Genomic DNA, 22,449 nt, shown 5'->3' with positions numbered 1-22,449 from the left:
TATTAGACAGCAACTTGTCTTTTGAAAAACATATTTCCCATGTTACAAAAACAGCATTCTTCCATCTTAAAACATTGCCAAGCTACGAAACATGTTACCTGTTTCTGATGCAGAAAAGCTAGTTCATGCATTCATGACCTCTAGACTGGTCCATTGTAATGCACTGCTAGGTGGTTGTCCTGCATCTTCAATAAACAAGCTACAAGTAGTCCAAAATGCAGTGGCTAGAGTCCTTACCAGGTCAAGAAAATATGATCATATTACCCCAATTTTACAGTCTCTGTACTGGCTACCTATTAAGTTCTGTATCAGTTAAAAATTATTATTACTTACCTATAAGGCCCTAAATGGTTAACTCTTGCATACCTTACTAGCCTTCTACCACGCTACAATCCATCACGCTCCCTAAGGTCACAAAACGCTGGACTTTTGGTAGTTCCTAGGATAGCAATGTCCACTAAAGGAGGTAGAGCTTTTTCACATTTGGCTTCCAAACTCTGGATTAGCCTTCCTGATAATGTTCAGTGTTCAGACACACTCTCTCTGTTTAAATCTAGATTAAAAACACATCTCTTTTCTCATTTAAATAATGCAACTCATAATTTGTGACTGCAGTTGTATCTGATCAAATGCACGTTAATGTTCTTTAGCTTGGGTTACTCTAATGAATTTTACTTGGTTGGAACAGCAGCTACGCTAATTATGTCTCAATTTGTTTCTCTGTTTTGCCACAGGATTTGCATGAATCTACACAAGCTCAAGTCTGGATCCAGAACACCTGAGAAGAGATGATGTAAACCCCTCAGAGGACCTCAGATGATCCTAACCTTGAAACAACATACAGAACTAACAAATATTGCAACAAGTGTGATTGCATCATATAATAATTGCTGTTAATAGTGGTCATCGTCTGGTCTTGTATTAATTTTGTATTCTGAAAATTCCTGTCATATGCACATAAACTGACAGTCAACACTAATAAGCTATTACTAAATATTGTAGAGACTTAATACTTGCTTTGCAATGATTTGTATTGTAAAAAGCGCTATACAAATAAACTAGAATTTAACTGAATTGAATACCACAAGTGAGGTGAGAAGCTTGAGCAAGGCACCAAATCCAACTGCTCCCCGAGCATCACAGCAAAAATGGCTGCCCACTGCTTCGGATGTGTGGGTTTGTTCACTACTTGTGTGTAGTCAATGCAGAGCACAAATTCTGAGTATGGGTCATCATTCTTGGCTACACATCCTTTCCTTTCCTTTCCTTTCCTTTCCTTTCCTTTCCTTTCCTTTCCTTTCCTTTCCTTTCCTTCCCTTCCCTTCCCTTCCCTTCCCTTCCCTTCCCTTCCCTTCCCTTCCCTTCCCTTCCCTTCCCTTCCCTTCCCTTCCCTTATTTTCATGAATAGTCTCCTTGTACTTTGGCTTCTCTCATTAAATAAATAAATGAATAAATAAAAAACTCTTTGTATTTTAGTAAAGTCTTTTTAAAGTCTTTGATTCTGTTCTTCACTGTGCAGTCATATGGATTATGAAGAATGGCATAAATTACAGAAATTGCATTCACTTTAATCTAAAGTCAAGTCACCCAGAATGGAATGACATGTTACAATTTCAAATAAAATAAAACAAAGTCAACAGTGTTAAATATTTGCCACCAAAAACAATCTCAGTGATCATAAATATAATAGAATTAACTAATTAATGTAAAAAATAAATATTCAATTAACCATAGGTAGGACCATATTTTATGTAAAAATAATCAAGATATCATGCCCAGTTTCTTTCTTCTCTTTCTGATGAAATACTACGTCCTATGGAACAAATAAATAAATAAAAATACAAAATAAAAGACAACAGGCTTAACCTAAACTGCACAGCTATGTCAATTACATCTATAAAATGACTGTAAATGCATCCATAATGCCAACACCTTTATAAACCCAAAAGTCGTGTAAGGCTTGAGGAAGGATTGACCTCAGTTTCAAATGGATGGATCTTTCCACATTTATGAAAAACTTTGGTAACACTTTCTATGAAGCCCGTATTTATAATATAGTATAAGGGTATTCTTAAAGGTTTATTTCACACAAATATTAAAATTATATCATTAATGACTCACCCTCATGTCGTTCCAAACCCGTAAGTCCTCTGTTCATCTTCGGAACAAACTTTTAGATTTTAGATTTAGTCTTGGAGCTTTCTGACCTTCCATTGAAAATGTATGTACGGTATACTGTCCATGTCCAGAAAGGTAATAAAAACATCATCAAAGTAGTCCATGTGACATCAGAGGGTCAGTTATAATTTGTTGAAGCATTAAAAATACATTTTGGTCCAAAAATAACAAAACGTATGACTTTTTTCAGCATTATCTTCTCTTCTGGGTCTGTTGTGAACGCATTCACAACACTTCAGTGGCGCTGCTTACGTATGACGCTGCTGACGTGTTATCTTTGTTATTGCGTGCACCAGAAAACACGTCAGCAGCATCGTACAACAACAGTCACATCAGTCGCACTCACAACAGACCTGGAAGAGAAGGTATTTTAATATTTGGGTAAACTAACCCTTTAAGGCATTATAATGAATGCATAATGCATTATAAAAATATGTTATATCAACTCATGAATAATCATAACAACAATTATAATGCATCATAATACTTACGTATTTGTGGTTGTACGTTTAAGAATATGATTATTTATAACACACAATGAACACTATATTAAATCTACTTCATTTACAGTATAATGGACTGTATCATATCTTGACTTTATTTAAGATCTGTAAAGTATCTTACTACAGCTTGTGAGTGGTTAGATGTTGAGTGTTATTTTAGTGTTTCTGTGGAGCTAATGTTAATTAATTGATGTGAAATTAATACTCTAACTGAAAAAAATGAAAAAACTGTTTTATATGGTTACATTTTATTTTGATTGTCCCCTTATTCAATTGACTATAAGCAACTTTTCAACTACATGCCAACTAACTCTCATTAGAGTATCAGTGTGCTCAAGAATGGTAGAATAAGCTTATGTACATGCAAAGACACTTCAGTTTATCTGTTGGTTGACCATCAAAATAAAGTGTTAGCATATATTTACAGTATCAGACATACTAATACTCAGATGACCGCTGGTTGATATGTAGTTGCAGAGTTACTTATCATCAGCTGTCTAAAGGGTACAATCAAAATAATCAAACTGATATTACAATAAAAATAGTTCAAAGCAAATGTTTCATATTACACATTCAACTTATCTGATATCTGATCTTATGGCTGTTTGAGAGAAAAATGCTAATATTAATATTATTATTACTACTTATAAGTGGTCTTTTACCGCTTTAAGTAAAGTAGCATCAGACAAATGGCAAGATATGAGACTTATTATAACTATGAGAAGTATAATCCATTTTTAAAGTGGATCCAACATGTTCAATGTGTTATAAATAATCATATTCTTAAAAGCTAAACCACAAATAAAGTAAATAATATATTAAAACTGTTCTTATGAATATTCATGAGATGATACAACATATTATAAGGTTTTTTATAATGCATAATGCATTAATTATAATGCCTTAAAAATACCCTTATAATGTATTATGAATACAGGCTTCATAGAAAGTGTTACCAAAAACATTTTGGTAAGGTGACTTTATCACATATAACATTTCTCATGTCTGTAGTGCTGCCTGTTTATTGCATACTTTTCAGTTATTGCTTTAAATTCATCTAAGTTCATTGCATTACATACTGTAGAATCATAAAAGGATGACAATCCAGACAAGAATGTTGTTAACCCAAAGGGCAGATGAAAGTTAATTATTTAGCAAACAGGTATTTCACAAATGAACAATTTTAGTGTTATACAGTCCTATCTTTATGGATAAGACAATGCAGTTCATAGAAACTATAAATTTAAAAGCCTAACTCAGTAACAACAAAACCTATAAACAACAAAAGCACAATCTTACAACACAACCTTAGCTTTTACTACTGCAAGCGTTGTCAAGGTTGACATTTGACTGAAACTCCACAGATTTGATATTAGTACCCATTATAATCCCCCAGTTGCTTGCCTTTGACCTTCATTTGACCACAGAATGTTTCCATAATGGTTCTTTGTTGTGAACGTTTCAAATAGAGTGCAACGTGCATATACCAAGAAGCAATTGTATTCAACTCAAATACATCATCTTCAGGTTCAAACATGAGGCTAGTTGCTTCATAAATCATAAAACCACAACCATGAAAAAAAAAAAAATGGAATACAAAATTAAAGAAATGTGAAAAGCTGGAGCTGTCCTGATGTAAGAAATCAGTAAGCACTGCACAACCTATAATCATTTTGGGTACTTCATAATAATTATGTGGCTTATTTAATATTCATATGATTTAATATTTATTGTTCTAAGTTATACATTCATAAGGTGGTACTGCTGTAACAATCTTGCCCTGGGGTTACAAGTGCTGCACTGGTCGTGTTTAAGAATCATTTGGCAGACAGCTTCCCCAGCTGACAAAGTTTCCCACTCTGTCCCACACACTTCTTAACAAAAGATAACAAAGAGCACTGGGACCAACACATACCCAATCCATTAAAATATCAGTTACACTAGTGGGAGGGGACAGGAGAACATACATGTTTTTACATGCATTTTGTTCTGGATTCAGACAAATAAATGACCCAAAGAGACTTGTGTGCCATCTCCTTACATTCCTACACATTTTGTCCAGTTCTAAAATACTAAAATTTAAGCTGACATATTTAATATTCCCATCATGTAAACAATTACCATCATCATCTAACATTAACAGGGGTTTGTTCCCTACACAGTATTACATGCACATTAATGTTCCAAAAACTTATCAGAGGCCATAAGAGTGCTTCCTCAAAGAGTTTAAAAAAGGGGTTAGGCGTATAAAAACACTCTTGATAAACTCTACATTTGTAGGAGATATGGATAGTATGTCTACAAATTCAAATATTAAATAAATCTAATTGGTTAAAAGAGGTGGTTATTATTATTATTATTATTATTATTATTATTATTATTATTATTATTATTATTATTATTATTATTATTATTATTACAAGAGCAGGTGTATAAAACAGGAGAGCAAAAACCTAACACCATCCACTGCAAGTAGAATATGTGTACACATTTTACATATCCTCTCTATAAAAACTAGCTACTATACTTCAACCTAATGCAAGGCACAAACTTCTGACAGATGGTTACAACTTAAATGTAATAAAACAACAATAATACTTTCTGTTTACACACCAGCATGAAGATGAGTTGCAACAAGTAATTTTGCACATTTATTAGAACTAATGTCACTCAAACATTGGTAATCCTACCTCTAGAATGTGGTCCAGGTCAGCCTTTTTAAGACATGGATATTTTTTTAATATCTCCTCCTTTTCTGCTTTATAATTATTTACTGCAACCTCCCAGTTCGGTTCCTCGATGACTTGGAAAATTGCTGCCCCAATAGATAAATAAAAAATGATAGCCGAAGTCAGAAGGGGACCTTTGTCCACCATAATGAGCTCAAATAATGTGGAGTCACTTAAAAAACATTACTCTGAAAGCGCCCACATTCTCACTATAAATAAATTTAGCAAGGTGTTTTTTTTTTTTTTCAGTTCAAAATTACAGATATATTAATGATTATATGATGGAGTTTCTTCCTTGGAATAGAAGCAAAGACTAACGAAACATAACTTTAAACTTTGTGAAACTGTATATCCATCAAATGTCTTTTAATTATTATTATTTTTTTTTTAATCGCCGGGAGAGTTTGTCCATGTACACCACTCGCATTTGCTAGTCTAGCGCTCTGATGAAACTCTTGACTAATCTGGTAGTTCAACATGCCACGAGAGAAGGAAGTTGGCCAAGATCCACCCACTATAGTCAACCCTCTCTCACAGGCTTTCGTAACAATAGTTTTGTTTCAATTTCACATTTTCTTTACACATTTCCCCCCGAATGTTTATTTCAATGAACTAAACTATTTACATTTTTCAATGAACTAAACTAACTAGCTTACTTAATAACTAACTGACTTAAAAACCACAAACATATATCCATGCCTTTGCATAAGTTTTTTTGTGGACTAAAACTAATTTGGAATGAAAGAATATTTCTTTCTAAAATGTTTCTCTCCATCATCAAATATCAGAAAACAAGTTCTCCTTGGCTCACCCCTAATGTTCTCCTTTTTTGTGGAGTGTCTTTTAAGTATGAGAGTTAAAAAAATTAAATTAAATTAAATTAAACTGATACAGGATTTAGTAGTCACATTATTTAATCACTTTTTTTACTCAATTTAAAAATGCTGATGAAGACAGAATCAGACAGTTGTGTTGTCTTGTATGATATGTTTACATTTTTAATTTTGTCTTATTTGTATGTGACCTGGTCACCACTTATTCTCAAAACTAATTTGGGTAGGCCTACATTAGTAGTAATACATTAGTAAAAAAATAGCAAATACCCAAAATATATAGTTGCTCACCAGTGTTTGCTAACATTCCAGCAATGACATTTTGACATCCTGTAAATTACGTTACGTTATAATGTTTTAAGAATGTCATGCATGCTGATTATGTATTGTGTTACCTTTCAAAGTCATTTCATACCTTTCACATAGACAGTTATGAAAACTGGTTCTGTGTACATACCAAATACATAAATAAATGGACATGAAACATTCATTTTGAGTTTTAATAATTTTACGCGAGGAGAGAACAACTTATATAAGATACATGAAACTGTGGGTGGTTGACTGTTTTTTGTTTTTTTCTAGGCTTGCTTGTGTTTATGGGGTGCAGTCTAATGTGTTCACGCTTCATTTAAAAAAAAAAAAGAAAACACTATTTTTCACATAATTTCCTTTATTATTAATCCACAATCTGTCCCTTCTCTAACAAACGCCTCAATTATTTCCTGTTAATACGAAGATGGGCTGAGATTGTACCAGGAACTTTTTTCCCCAGGAACAATCCCACTTGCTTTCTGCGTTTCCACCGCGGTCTAAAGTACCATGAAGATTAGGCAAATAGTCTGGTGACGTAGGTCTGCACTCGTTTCTCAATACAAAGTACGCAAATTTTGAACTTTCATCCACAGTAGTTCAGACTTTAGGAGGTCGACTCTGAAGTGTGATCTTCCGCAGATGGGATGACGCAAGTTTGGTAATTCTCCATACAGCAGTGTACTTGATAATGTCAGTCAGCTCACCTTAGCTACTGTCATTTTCCTCACTGTATATTAACAATAAGATTAAATATGATGTCACAACACCACTGCCTTCTTTCTATTTCATTTAAACATATTAATAGCCACAGAAATGTAGTTAAGGGATGTGTATATAGCCTACATTACAATGAAACAAAATATTATATCACTATTGCCTCTTTTTTGTTTTCATTTTAACATATTAATAGATTAATTATATCAGTATTGCCTTCTGACTTCGGCTCTCATTTTCTATCTATCAACTGGGGCAGCTATTTTCCAAGTCATCGAAGAGCCGAACTGGGAGGTCGCAGTAAATAATTATAAAGCAGAAAAGGAGGAGATATACAAATATAAAATATTAAAAAATATCCATGTCTTAAAAAGGCTGACCTGGATCTATGGAGGTAAATCAGTAGCTAAACTTGAGAGGTTGAAGATCTGAATGTGAGAACTTGTCATATTAATATTTGTATTTGTAAGTTAAAATTTACACTCACAGCTCTGATGTGAAGAGTTGAATCTTTCAATTTGCACACACAGACAATGATCAAAACACCCGTGTTTTGAATTGGAAGTTGTAGATTAATAGTTACAAATGTGTAGAATTACATTCACACAAAGAAAATGACATATACACATGTTTACGACATATTTACTTTTGCACTTTACTTCAGTTTCGCTGCACAACGTCAAGTCGGCACTTACAACCTCTCAGATCTGGAAGTACAAGTTCAAATCCTAGTGCTCTGACTTTTGCTACTCTTTTTGCGGTATTCTGTTGCAAAACTCACTTGTGCACTTGTATATGCAGATGTGAGAGAGCAGAGCTGGGGGCGGGGCTTTGGTGCGAATGAGAACATTTTATTGGTCGATGCCCGACCAATGAACAACGCCAATTGTTTTCACTGAATATCCTTAGCTTTGACAGGATTTTAAGACATTGCATTAATTTTGCCATTCAGGTATTATGTAGTAGACAAATAATGCAACATATTTTATGTATATCCCACTGCATATTGCAGAGTAAACTCGCTGTACCAAAGCATGCTTTGATCTCACCGCCACGCGGTCACGTGGTTCATGGAGATATCAATAGTACTAAACAAAACGTTTTGTCAATATGCTCGAAATGTATTAATTGGGACAGACAGCAGTTTTATTATATTTGCAGGGATTTCTAGTAATTTGTAACACAAAAAGTGCATTGATTATGCATGGATAACTGCGTTGACTGATGACTATGCGTTATAATAGCAATTTATACTGGAAAATGGAACAGCATTATGTTCTCATACTCCTCCTTGGCAGTTAAATGTGACTAAACAATTAAGTGTAACTTTTAACCAATAAAATAACTGTACTGAATGTTAACTCAGTCATGTTTAGTTAATTTGAAGAGATCATGGTACTAAATAATATGCGCAATAATTATGATTCATGAATGACCATTTGAAATATAACATTTTCTAATATGGTTATTATTTAAACTACAATAACTGTAGTATTTAGGTTTAAATTCCAGTGCAAAGAGGCACGCTTTAAATTAGGGGCATTTGGTGGCCAGAAAGATAATATTCATATGCAATTCCATTGCTTAAACACTAGATGGACTTGTTGATGTTTAATAAATACATGTATTTAGCTCTACTAGTTGCTCAAAACAGTATTTCTGGTCATAAGTGCTTATTTTTTAGGTTTTGCTGTTTAATGTACATTTAGACACTCGATTTTATAAAAAAAAAAATAATAATAATGTTGCATTTAAAAAAGTTCATTACTGACAAGCAAATTAGGAATTTAACCCAATGAAGATGTTAAAATTATTTTTACAAAACATAAAAATAATAAAAACAGCATTATATTGCAACTCTGGTAGAGTGATATGCAGTGGGATATACATATAAAATATGTTGCATTATTTGTCTACCAGATAATACCTGAATGGCAAAATGAATGCAGTGTCTTAAAATCCTGTCAAAGCTAAGGATATTCAGTGAAAACAATTGGCGTTGTTAATTGGTCGGGCATCGACCAATAAAATGTTCTCATTCGCACCAAAGCCCCGCCCCCAGCTCTGCTCTCTCACATCTGCATATACAAGTGCACAAGTGAGTTTTGCAACAGAATACCGCAAAAAGAGTAGCAAAAGTCAGAGCGCTAGGATTTGAACTTGTACTTCCAGATCTGAGAGGTTGTAAGTGCCGACTTGACGTTGTGCAGCGAAACTGAAGTAAAGTGCAAAAGTAAATATGTCGTAAACGTGTGTATATGTCATTTTCTTTGTGTGAATGTCATTCTACACATTTGTGACTATTAATCTACAACTTCCAATTCAAAACACGGGTGTTTTGATCATTGTCTGTGTGTGCAAATTGAAAGATTCAACTCTTCACATCAGAGCCATGAGTGTAAATTTTAACTTACAAATACAAATATTAATATGACAAGTTCTCACATTCAGATCTTCAACCTCTCGAGTTTTGCTACTGATTTACCTTTATATTATGGATCACACTCGAGAAGTAGGATTACCAATGTTTGAGTGACATTAGTTCTTACAAATGTGCAAAATTACTTGTTGCAACTCGTCTTCATGCTGGAGTGTAAACAGAAAGACTTATTGTTGTTTTAATACATTTAAGTTGTAACCATCTGTGAGAAGTTTGTGCATTGCATTAGGTTGAAGTAGAGTAGCTAATTGTTTATAGGGAGGAAATGTAAAATGTGTACACATATTCTATTTGCAGTGGATGGTGTTAGGTTTATATGAAAAACACCAGTAAGACAGAATCACGATTCATATATAAACAGATTTTCATGTACACCCCTAGTTTTCTTTTCCCCTTCTCTAAAGAAGCCCAACATGGCCTCTCCCTCCTTTGTTGCGTGTTCCTGGGGGTGGGGTTTATCTGGGTTTGTGACGTAACAGACCTGGAAAGAAGCTCGTTGTAGTCTCTTACCAGCCGTTTTTGTAGGAATTAAACTGTAGAACAATTCGAGTAATCACTCTGACCCACAAACGTGATGAAATCTAATTCTTTTAGTGAGAGAACTTAAAACTGAAAGTACAAACTCACGCACATGGTACAACATTAAATGAAACACGTGTAGAATCTGCTTAGGATCATGTACGAACGTTTGGGCTTTATGTCTTAGAAATTTATTTTAGCCTTTTTATATTTGCATATAAATTACAGAATCTGGCCCCATATTCTAAAGTTATATGGGTGTTAAATGGCCAATGTTTACCCCATTATCTGGAAGATGCTGAACGTATAAATTCTCTAGTCTTCCCATCTGGCTTCAAACACATTCCAAGATAACTAGATAGGCCTTGATGATTGACCAAGGCCCTGGCTGACCAGCAAACTCACATTTTCACAATACACACACACACACACACACACACACACACACACACACAACTTTACTTTGTTTAGCTTATAATGAATCAGTTACAAATGTATCTGGTATATGCATGTTGTCTGTATGTTTCCCTATAACATTAGTCTAGTTACCAGTGTTTATTTGTACAAACCCGATTCCAAAAAAGTTCAAATTGTTAATAAAAACAGAATGCAATGATGTGGAAGTTTCAAATTTCAATATATTATTCAGAATACAACATAGATGACATATCAAATGTTTAAACTGAGAAAATGTAGCATTTTAAGGGAAAATAAGTTGATTTTAAATTTCATAGCATCAACACTTCTCAAAAAAGTTGGGACTAGGCCATGTTTACCACTGTGTGGCATCCCCTCTTCTTTTTATAACAGTCTGCAAACATCTGGGGACTGAGGAGACAAGTTGCTCAAGTTTAGGAATAGGAATGTTGTCCCATTCTTGTCTAATACAGGCTTCTAGCTGCTCAACTGTCTTAGGTCTTTGTCGCATCTTCCTCTTTATGATGCGCCAAATGTTTTCTATGGGTGAAAGATCTGGACTGGAGGCTGGCCATTTCAGTACCCGGAATCTTCTTCTACGCAGCCATGATGTTGTAATTGATGCAGTATGTGGTCTGGCAATGTCCTGTTGGAAAATGCAAGGTCTTCCCTGAAAGAGACGATGTCTGGATGGGAGCATATGTTGTTCTAGAACTTGGATATACCTTTCAGCATTGATGGTGACTTTCCAGATGTGTAAGCTTCCCATGCCACATGCACTCATGCAACACCATACCATCAGAGATGCAGGCTTTTGAACTGAGCGCTGATAACAACTTGGGTTGTTCTTGTCCTCTTTAGGCTGGATGACATGCAATGACATGACCCAGTTTTCCAAAAAGAACTTCAAATTTTGATTTATCTGACCACAGAACAGTTTTCCACTTTGCCACAGTCCATTTTAAATGAGCCTTGGCCCAGAGAAAACGCCTGCACTTCTGGATCATGTTTAGATATGGCTTCTTTTTTGACCTATAGAGTTTAAGCCAGCAACGGTGAAAGGCATGGTGGATTGTGTTCATTGACAATGTTTTCTTGAAATATTCCTGAGCCTATGTTGTGATTTCCATTACAGTAGCATTCCTGTATGTGATGCAGTGAATTAAATTAAATTAAATTAATTTAATTTAATTATTTGTAAATTATTCCATTCCTTTTTGACTCACAATTTGTACAGTGTCTCAACTTTTTTGGAATCGGGTTTGTATTAGTTAATCTCTCAATGCTAATATTCAGGGGTATGAATGTATATCTGGTTTAATATTTTCTAGATGTCTTATTCTTGGTATCAAAATTATCTGCTCTTTATTCCTAAAACCATGATGTTCTCTATGTGATCGTGAAATGCATCATATTATTTGTTCCATATTTTCAGGACCAAGTATTCAGGACCATCATAAAACATGTAAATGAAGTGTCACTGGGACAAAGAAGCACTTTCCCGCTGAAACTATACACTTTGTTACTGGTCAATCTAACCAAAATGGGTGTTACAGGGAAACTAGATAAAACCTCCCCCTCATCCAAAAAGTGAGGCTGCTCTTAACTTGAGATTCCCTAGAGACACCCATCACCTTGGAAACCTCGCGACTCCCCTTCCAGTGGAGTCAAATCTTCTGGCAGTTTTCAGCAACTTTGTTGATTCACTTCGTAGCAGTCAACCCATGGTTGAGATGACAAACCTTTTACTCCTAACAGGATTCAACAGGAATCTACGTCAGGACACTTCACTCAGCACCTACAAAACAAATGCAAGTAACCGCTTGTTAACTGTTTATATGCGCTTCTACGCTTTGCCCCCTTTAATTAAGGTGATGTGATTCTTTGATGTTTCTTAACAGGTTGTGCGTGCAAGCGCTACCTCTATCTCCATGCCTTCCTTGCATTGGCATCTATGTTTAATGTGTGTATGTTAGTGTATAGCATGTTGCATGTTCCCCTGTAGTGTAGTTTTATAAATATCCATATGTATTCACACTTGGTTGTCTGTGTTTGCTGTGAAAGTGAAAGTAGGGACATTTGTTAAGTATGGTAACCCATACTCAGAATTGATGTTTTGCATTTATCCCATCCAAGTGCACACACACAGCAGTGAGAAGTGAACACACACCCGGAGCAGTGGGCAGCTATATATCCAGCGCCCAGGGAGCAACTGGGGGTTCAGGGACTTGCTCAAGAGCACTTCAGCCATGGGTATGAGAGTGGAAGAGGGTGATGTTCATTAACTCCCTCCCCCACCTACAACTCCTGCTAGCACCAAGATTCGAGCCTGCGACCTTCGGGTTACAAGTCCAACCTCTCTAACCAGCCGCCCCAACTGTGCTGCTCACAGGACGAGGTCATGTTAACATTCCAGTTATGTTATGGGAGCAATTTATTAGTAGTAAGATTATTTTTAAATAATTTTACTTAGGGTCAATAGGCGATTAACACTGTCCTGCGGATGAACAAATACATTTATTGTACACTTAATTCTATAATGTTACAAGTAATTTCTGTCTGTTTGTTGCTTCTGGTTTCTGCATTGTAAATAGGCTACAAAAAAATAATAATAATAAAAAATTAAAATGTTATAATGTCTCCAAAAACTGTGGTGTTTTTTTTTTTGTAGCGCGTTGTGTATTTCCCAAATCTAAAACAGCCTATAAAACATGTTCATAGACGGATAGTTTACTGATGTCTGAACTCTGTTTGGGAATTAGAAAAACATAAAGACGTTGTTCAGTATATTGGTAATTAATAGGCTACATTCTGTGAGAATTTATATTTCATATTCTAAAAAATATTGTTTAGATGAAACAAAATAAAATTGATGCAACAGTTTGCATTATTTTTATTTATTTATTTATTAATTTTTTGAGTTAAGACAACTTCCTCTGAAATTAAGTTATAATAACTAATAAACTATATTGTGATATACAGTAGTCAACATTTGAAGTGGATCAAAACCTTTCTTCAAAGTTGTCCTATATTTATATCTGCTAGCTGCCTCACGCCACAGAGGTCAGTTAATTCTCAGCACATAGAGACTCTTTTACCTAGATATCACACTATAGAGACTGTGTCTGTTCCCCGAACTAGAAAACACAAAAAAAGTCCAAACCAATTTAAGATTAACAATTTAATTGAGGTTCAACAAACAAAAAACAGATGCAATACGGATAAAAAAATGATAAAGCTTGGCTTATTGAATATCAGATCCCTTTCTACAAAAACCCTTTTTGTAAATAATATGATCACTGATCATAATCTAGAAGTGCTCTGTTTGACAGAAACCTGGCTAAAACCTGACGATTACATTATTTTAAATGAGTCCACCCCCCAAGATTACTGTTATAAACATGAGCCGCATCCAAAAGGCAAAGTGGGGTGTTGCTTCAATTTATAACAACGTTTTCAGGATTTCTCAAAGGGCAGGCTTCAAGTATAACTCGTTTGAAGTAATGGTGCTTCATATAACATTATCCAGAGAAACAAATGTTAATGATAAATCCCCTGTGATGTTTGTACTGGCTACTGTATACAGGCCACCAGGGCACCATACAGACTTTATAAAAGAGTTTGCTGATTTTACATCTGAGTTAGTTCTGGCTGCAGATAAAGTTTTAATAGTTGGTGATTTTAATATCCATGTTGATAATGAAAAAGATGTATTGGGATCAGCATTTATAGACTTTCTGGACTCTATTGGGGTTAGACAACACTTTTCAGGACCTACTCATTGTCGAAATAATACTCTAGATTTAATACTGTCACATGGAATTGATGTTGATGGTGTTGAAATTATGCAGCCAAGTGATGATATTTCAGATTATTATTTAGTTTTGTGCAAACGTCATATAGCCAAAATTCTACTTCTTGTTACAAGTATGGTAGAACCATCACTTCTACCACAAAATACTTTGTAAGTTATCTTCCTGATGTATCCGAATTCCTTAGCATATCCAAAACCTCAGAACAACTTGATGATTTAACAAAAACTACGGACTCTCTCTTTTCTAGCATTTTAAATACAGTTGCTCCTTTACGCTTAAGGAAGGTTAAGGAAACCAGTCTGACACCATGGTATAAATGAGCATTATCTACCTAAAGAGAGCAGCCCGAAAAATGGAGTGCAGCTGGAGGAAAACAAAACTAGAGGTATTTCGTATTGCTTGGAGGGAAAGTAACCAATCCTACAGAAAAGCATTAAAAACTGCTAGATTTTAGAAGAAAACAAACATAACCCCAGGTATTTATTCAATACATTGGCTAAATTAAGGAAAAATAAAGCCTCAACAAGTGTTGACATTTCCCACAGCAGTAATGACTTTATGAACTACTTTACTTCTAAAATCGATACTATTAGATATACAATTGTAACCATTCAGCCGTCAGCTACAGTATCACATCAGACAGTGCACTATAGACCCCCTGAGGAACAGTTCCACTCATTCTCTACTATAGGAGAGGAAGATTTGTATAAACTTGTTAAATCATCTAAACCAACAACATGTATGTTAGACCATGTACCATCTAAGCTCCTAAAAGAGGTGCTTCCAGAAGTCATAGATCCTCTTCTGACTATTATTAATTCCTCATTGTCATTAGGATATGACCCAAAACCTTCAAACTGGCTGTTATTAAGCCTATCATCAAAAAAACACAATTTGACCCCAAAGAACTAGTTAATTATAGACCTATCTCGAATCTCCCTTTTCTGTCCAAGATCCTAGAAAAGGTAGTATCCTCACAATTATATTCCTTGTTAGAGAAAAATTATACCTGTGAGGATTTCCAGTCAGGATTTAGACCGTATCATAGTACTGAGACTGTTCTTCTTAGAGTTACAAATGACCTGCTCTTATCATCTGATCGTGGTTGTATCTCTCTCTTCTATTGGATCTTAGTGCTGTATTTGACACTATTGACCACAACATTATTTTCCATAGACTTGAACACTTTGTTGACATTAATGGAAGTGCTTTAGCATGCTTTAAATCGTACTTATATGACCGCCATCAATTTCGTTTTTTTTTTTAAAAACTGGATGACGAGCAATTTCTTCCTGCTAAATTCTGAAAAAACTGAGGTGTGAAATATAGGACCTAAAAACACTAAATGTATTAACATAGAACACTGTCTAAGACTTGATGGCTGCTCTGTCAATTCTTCATCATCAGTTAGGAACATAGGTGTGGTATTTGATAGCAATCTTTCCTTATTTCCTTTCCTTATCCTTGCTTTATTGGGTGGTTGTTCTGCACGCTTAATAAACAAACTACAGCTAGTCCAAAATGCAGCAGCAAGAGTTCTTAATAGAACCAGGAAGTATGGCCATATTAGCCCGGTCCTGTCAACACTGCTACTGGCTCCCTATCAAACATCATATAGATTTTAAAATATTGCTTATAAAGCCCTGAATGGTTTAGCAGCTCAGTATTTGAATCCTGTTGCGTTCTCAAAACTCAGGCAATTTGATAATACCTAGAATATCAAAATCAACTGCGGGCGGCAGATCCTTTTCCTATTTGGCGCCTAAACTCTGAAATAACCAACCTAATATTGTTCGGGAGGCAGACCGTCACAGTGTCTGGGTTGTGTTCCCTGGGTTTCCACTAGGTGTCCTTCTTTCTCATGGTGTCTGTCTCCTTATCACTTCCTGTTCCCTTATTTGGTCACCTTCCTCCTGTTGAGTAATTGATTGTTCCCCACCTGTCTCCTGTTCCCTCATTATCCTTCTGTGTATTTATACCCGGTCTGTCTGAGTCTGTGTTACGGAGTCCTTGTTTAATGTTGATAGTTATTCATGTCCGTCGCTTCTTGCCTTGCCTTACCCTGTCTTCGTGTCTTGTTTATGTTATGTTTGGATATTCTGGTTTTGACCCTGCCTGGACTGTTTACCCCTTTGGATTACCCTTTAAATAAATGACTTACCTGCAATTGGTTCCCTCTCCTGTGTTTTCTGTAACACCGATCGTGACAGAAGGACTCCGTCACAGTAGGAACCAGCGGTATGTCGTTTTTCCGTTCCCCAGCCAAGATGGCGGAGCGGCGAACCAAGTACCTTCGGTTGACCGCCCTCCGCCAAGAGGGCAATGAAGTGGGTGCCCTGGCTCAGGTGTTCTGGTCCCTGGCCGAGGGCATGGGCTACAACGATGCGGCCCTCAAGGACTATTTCAATGGCGGGCTGGATAATCCAGTGTCTCAGGAGGAGATGGCGCAGTTAGAGACACTGGAATTCTGGGAATTCGTGCGCTACCTGCAGCATCGGCTTCGGTGGGATGCCCCAGCCACTTCTGTCTCTTCCGGCGGGGTGGTCGTCAGCCCAGCACCACTGCCCAGGATGGCAACCAGCCATGCGCCACAACCCAAGATGGCCGCCAGTCCAGCACCACTGCCCAGGATGGCTACCAGCCAAGCGCCACAACCCAAGATGGCCGCCAGTCCAGCACCACTGCCCAGGATGGCTACCAGCCAAGCGCCACAGCACAAGATGGCCGCTAACCCAGCACCAATGCCCAAATTGGCCACCGTTCCAGCGCCACAGCCCAAGATGGCTGCCAGCCCAGCGCCAATGCCCAAATTGGCCACCGGTTCAACGCCACAGCCCAAGATGGCCGTCAGCCTAGCGCCACAGCACAAGATGGCCGTCAGTCCAGCGCCACAGCACAAGATGGCCGTCAGTCCAGCGCCACAGCACAAGATGGCCGCTAACCCAGCGCCAATGCCCAAATTGGCCACCGGTCCAGCGCCAGAGTCATGGCCCAAGATGGCTGCTTGCCCAGTGCCGCTGCACAGGATGAGAGTCTCAGCTGACCCTCCGGAGTCGAGTCAGGTTCCAGTTGACCCTCCAGAGTCGAGTCAGGTGCCAGTTGACCCTCCAGAGTCGAGTCAGGTGCCAGTGAACTCTCCAGAGTCGAGTCAGGTGCCAGTGAACTCTCCAGAGTCGAGTCAGGTGCCAGTGAACTCTCCAGAGTCAGGGCTAGTCACCGCTGATCCTTCAGAGTCAGGGCTAGTCACCGCTGATCCTCCAGAGTCAGGGCTAATCACCGCTGATCCTCCAGAGACTAGGCTGGTCACCATTGACCTTTCAGAGTCAAGTCAAGTCACCGGTGATCTTCAAGGACTGAGTCAAGTCACCGGTGATCTTCAAGGACCGAGTCAAGTCACCGGTGATCTTCATGAACAAAGGCAAGTCACCTCTGATCTTCATGAACAAAGGCAAGTCACCATTGATCTTCATGAGCAAATACAAGTCACCAATGATCTTCATGAGCAGTGTCAGGCCAGCACCAATCTTCTGGAGTCCAGTAAGGACACCAGGGGATTACCAGAGCTTCGTAGTCCCGTTGGTCCAGCCGCACGGAGGTCTGCTCCGTCTTGAGGGGCTCTGGTCCTGACCACATGGCTGTGGTGGTCTTCTGCTCTGCCCTGGTGGCCTTCCGCCCTGACCACACGGTTGTGGGGGTCTTCCGCTCCGCCCTGGAGGACTCTGGCTTTGTCCACAAGGACGTGGTGGTCTTCTGCTCCGCCCTGGGGGGCTTCCGTCCTGACCACACGGTTGTGGTGGTCTTCTGCTCTGCCCTGGGGGCCTTCCGCCCTGACCACACGGTTGTGGGGGTCTTCCGCTCCACCCTGGAGGACTCTGGCTTCGCCCACAAGGACGTGGTGGTCTTCTGCTCTGCCCTGGCAGGCTTCCATCCTGACCACACGGTTGTGAAGGTCTTCTGCTCCGCCCTGGGGGGCTTCCGTCCTGACCACACGGTTGTGGTGGTCTTCTGCTCCGCCCTGGGGGGCTTCCGCCTTGACCACACGGCTGTGGTGGTCTTCTGCTCCGCCCTGGGGGGTGCCACATGATGTCCTTCATGGATTTCTGTTTTGTGTTTCTTGGTTTTCTGTTATGTTTCTGTCTGTTCCCCTCAGTGAGTCTGGCCCTCCGTCCCTCCCCCTGAGCCTCCACCTGTCCGCCTCCCTCCTGGTCTGTGTCATGTCTTGTCGTGGAGCGTCTGGGAGCCGCTCCGTAGAGGGGGGGGGTCCTGTCACAGTGTCTGGGTTGTGTTCCCTGGGTTTCCACTAGGTGTCCTCCTTTCTCACGGTGTCTGTCTCCTTATCACTTCCTGTTCCCTTATTTGGTCACCTTCCTCCTGTTGAGTAATTGATTGTTCCCCACCTGTCTCCGGTTCCCTCATTATCCTTCTGTGTATTTATACCCGGTCTGTCTGAGTCTGTGTTACGGAGTCCGAAGTTTTTAGTTTTATTTAGCCACTGTTTTGAATAAATACCTGGGGTTATGTTTGTTTTCTTCTAAAAGAGAAGAAAAGTAATCGGATCTAACACTTTTTAATGCTTTTCTGTAGGATAGGTTAGTTTCCCACGAAACAATACGAAATACCTCTAGTTTTGTTTTCCTCCAGCTGAGCTCCATTTTTCGGGTTGCTCTCTTTAGGGTGTGAGTATGCTCATTATACCATGGTGTCAGACTGTTTTCCTTAACCTTACTTAAGCGTAAAGAATACACTTTATTTAAAATGCTGGAAAAGAGAGAGTCCATAGTTTGATACATCATCAAGTTGTTTTGAGGTTTTGGATAAGGAATTGGGATACATCAGGAAGATTACTTACAAAGCAGTCTTTTGTGGAAGAATTGGTGGTTCCTCTTCAGGAACTCAAGCTGCGTCGCAGAACGTTTTGGGGAACGCCTCCAGTGTGACGTCTCTGAATCATGTGTGTAATCAGATGAGCGATAGGCATCATAGGTGGTTGAGATTAAAGACCAGGAAGCTTAAAAGCATGAGCGGCGAAGCCGGCAGGCATTAAGCCTTCTGTCCTCAGCAAGCACTCTGTGTGTGTGTGTGTGTGTGTGTGTGTGTGTGTCAGTTGCTATCTGTTTGTGAGTCTTATTTGGTGTCGTTTTTTAACTGATAAGCTCCATTTGTCAAAGCTTCAATCAAGAGAGGTCTTGGGTGAGAGCAGGCAGCATTCAGGCTGTGTGTTTTCCCTGCCAATACAGAGAACCACTTATCTGGGCATGGTGTGGGATTCGACCACGATGCAGGCATGTATGTCAGGGGGCCCAGGGCTGGGAGCTCCTTGTTGCCGCATAATGCTAGCGACGGATGCATCCCTCACCGGCTGGGGTGCGGTCATGAGTGGCCACCCTATCTGCGATCTGTGGAGTGGCCACCCTCTGACATGGCATATCATCTGCCTGAGGATGCTGGCCATGCTTTGAGCGCTACATTACTTTCTCCCAGACCTAAGAGGTCACTATGTATTGCTGCGCACCGACAACACAGCAGTGGTATCTTACATCAAGCACAAAGGAGCTCTGCGCTCACGCCGTTTATACAAACTAGTGTACCAGATCCTTGTGTGATCCCAGGGTGAACTCCTCTCGCTGAGAGCATTCCACATTCCTGGGATTCTTAACATTGAAGCAGACATCCTGTCGAGGCAGTGGTCGAGGCCCGGGGAATGGCAGCTTCACATTGAGGTGATGAAGCAGAGTTGGAGAGGTTGCCCAGACTCGGGTGGATCTGTTTGCGAATCAAGAGATATTGTACTGTCCCCTCTGGCTCCCTCTGACTCATCCCGCTCCACTGGGGCTGGACGCCATGGTACAGACGTAGTCGAGGCTTCATCTGTAAAATAATTCCCTGATTGCTCTGCTCCTGGGAGTTCTGGAGAGAGTGCACTGGGACGGAGTCTGGCTGCTGTTAGCAGCCCCGTTCTGGCCGGGCCGGGTATGGTTCTTGGGCCTAATTTTTAATCTTTTTGATGGCACTTCAAGGGAGGTTCCGTCAGGAGAGATCTCCACTCTCAGGCAGAGGCTGCGCCCCCGCATGGAGCTTGGAGGCTGCTTGCTCTAAGCCTCGAGTTCTCTGATCTCCCCTCCCTTGGGGGTCAAGACTCACTCCTTCTGAAGCTTGGCCATTGGATGGGTTGTCCCCGATTACTGTCAGGCTACTGTCTCCTTCTCTTGCTTTAGCTGTGCTCTTCCACACTAAGCAGAGATTTGAAAGTCTGACGGAATGGGCATTCTCGTTCCAAAAAGCGTTCTCCGAAGCAGCTGGAGTACCAGAAGAGGAGCGTCTAAGGTTACGTATGTAACCATGGTTCCTTGAGGGAATGAGACGCTGCGTCACAGTGCCACGCTTCTGGCATCTCTGGCCAGCGCTTGCTTCATTATTTGAGGCTAAATGCCGGCTTCACCGCTCATGCTTTTAAGCTTCCTGGTCTCTAACGTCACCCGCCTATGATGTCTCACCCATCAATTGGACTGATTACACACGTGATTCAGAGATGTCACGCTGGAAGCGGTCCCTTAAATCAATCTCCTACACAGCGTCTCATTCCCTCGAGGAACTATGGATACATACGTAACCTTAGAAGTTCTACCATACTTGTAACAAGAAGTAGAATTTACAATTTTAGCTATATGAAGTTTGCACAAAACTAAATAATGATCTGAGATATCATCGCTGCATAATTTTAAAACCATCAACATAAATTCCATGTGACAGTATCAAATCTGATTTTGTCAATGAGTACGTCCTGAGACATGTTGTCTAACCCCAATAGAATTCAGAATGTCTATGAATGCTGATCCCAATGCATATTTTTCATTATCAACACGAATATTAAAATTAAAATTGTGTCCCTCCACACTTCTATGTGTGTCAATTTTACTGCTTATTTCCTGACCTTAATGTCAAGTCAAGTCAAGTCACCTTTATTTATATAGTGCTTTAAACAAAAAAATTGCGTCAAAAACAACTGAACAACATTAATTAGGAAAACAGTGTGTCAATAATGCAAAATGACAGTTAACGGCTGTTCATCATTGAATTCAGTGATGTCATCATCTCAGTTCAGTTTAAATAGTATCTGTGCAATCATTTGCAATCAAGTCAACGATATCGCTGTAAATGAAGTGACCCCAACTAAGCAAGCCAGAGGCGACAGCGGCAAGGAACCAAAACTCCAACGGTGACAGAATGGAGAAAAAACCTTGGGAGAAACCAGGCTCAGTCGGGGGGCCAATTCTCCTCTGACCAGACGAAACCAACAGTTCAATTCCAGGATGCAGCAAATTCACATTGTGCAGAAGAATCATCTGTTTCCTGTGGTCTTGTCCCAGTGGTCGTCAGAGACAAGATCTTTACAGGGGATCTGTATCTGGGCCTCTAGTTATCCTGATCTCCGCTGTCATTCAGGGCTGTAGAGGCCCTTTCTAGGTGCTGATCCACCATCTGACCTGGGTGACTACAATGACCCTCTGACTTTGATGCAGACTGGATCTGGTGGCTACGGTGAACTCGGAATAAGAGAGAAACAGAATAATATTGGTGTAGATGCCATTCTTCTAATGATGTAGCAAGTACATCAGGTGTTATGAGAAGTGTCCCAGGTTCCAGTTTACCTAATTAATGCAGCCTAAAAATCCTTTAATGGTTTGGATATTAGAAGCAAATTAGTATGTTATGTGTAAGCTAGGTTAAAGAGATGGGTCTATAATCTATGTTTAGCGAGAGAGAGGAGAGGAGAAAAGAAAACAGCGATAGGTACGAATGGAAATGCTAATGACAAGCTAATGAGTGCTAATGAGTTATGTGACATGGTTTGGGTGGCCATGTCCACTTGAGCCATTAATTCTGTCTACTCTCTTTGTCGTCTACAGCCTTTAGAGAGATGGCCTGGCTGAACACACTTAAAGCAATGTACACACTGATCTCCAATGTTATTATCTCCACTCAGCTTGC

General features: G+C 39.1%; 1 protein-coding gene across 1 annotated transcript in view; it reads right to left on the bottom strand.

Annotated features, from left to right (window-relative positions):
- The window catches only part of kcnk5a (potassium channel, subfamily K, member 5a), a 56,779-nt gene extending 50,935 nt beyond the window's left edge, over window positions 1-5,844 (bottom strand). Inside the window, exon 1 of the mRNA XM_059521104.1 lies at window positions 5,372-5,844. Within this exon, the coding sequence (XP_059377087.1) occupies window positions 5,372-5,557 (186 nt within the window). The 5' untranslated portion in view covers window positions 5,558-5,844. The remainder of the gene's footprint in view (window positions 1-5,371) is intronic.
- Between the last annotated feature and the right edge of the window lie 16,605 nt (window positions 5,845-22,449).

The sequence above is a fragment of the Carassius carassius genome, chromosome 32 (assembly GCF_963082965.1).
Source record: "Carassius carassius chromosome 32, fCarCar2.1, whole genome shotgun sequence".
NCBI lineage: Eukaryota > Metazoa > Chordata > Actinopteri > Cypriniformes > Cyprinidae > Carassius > Carassius carassius.
This window is presented reverse-complemented; position numbering and strand designations above follow the sequence as displayed.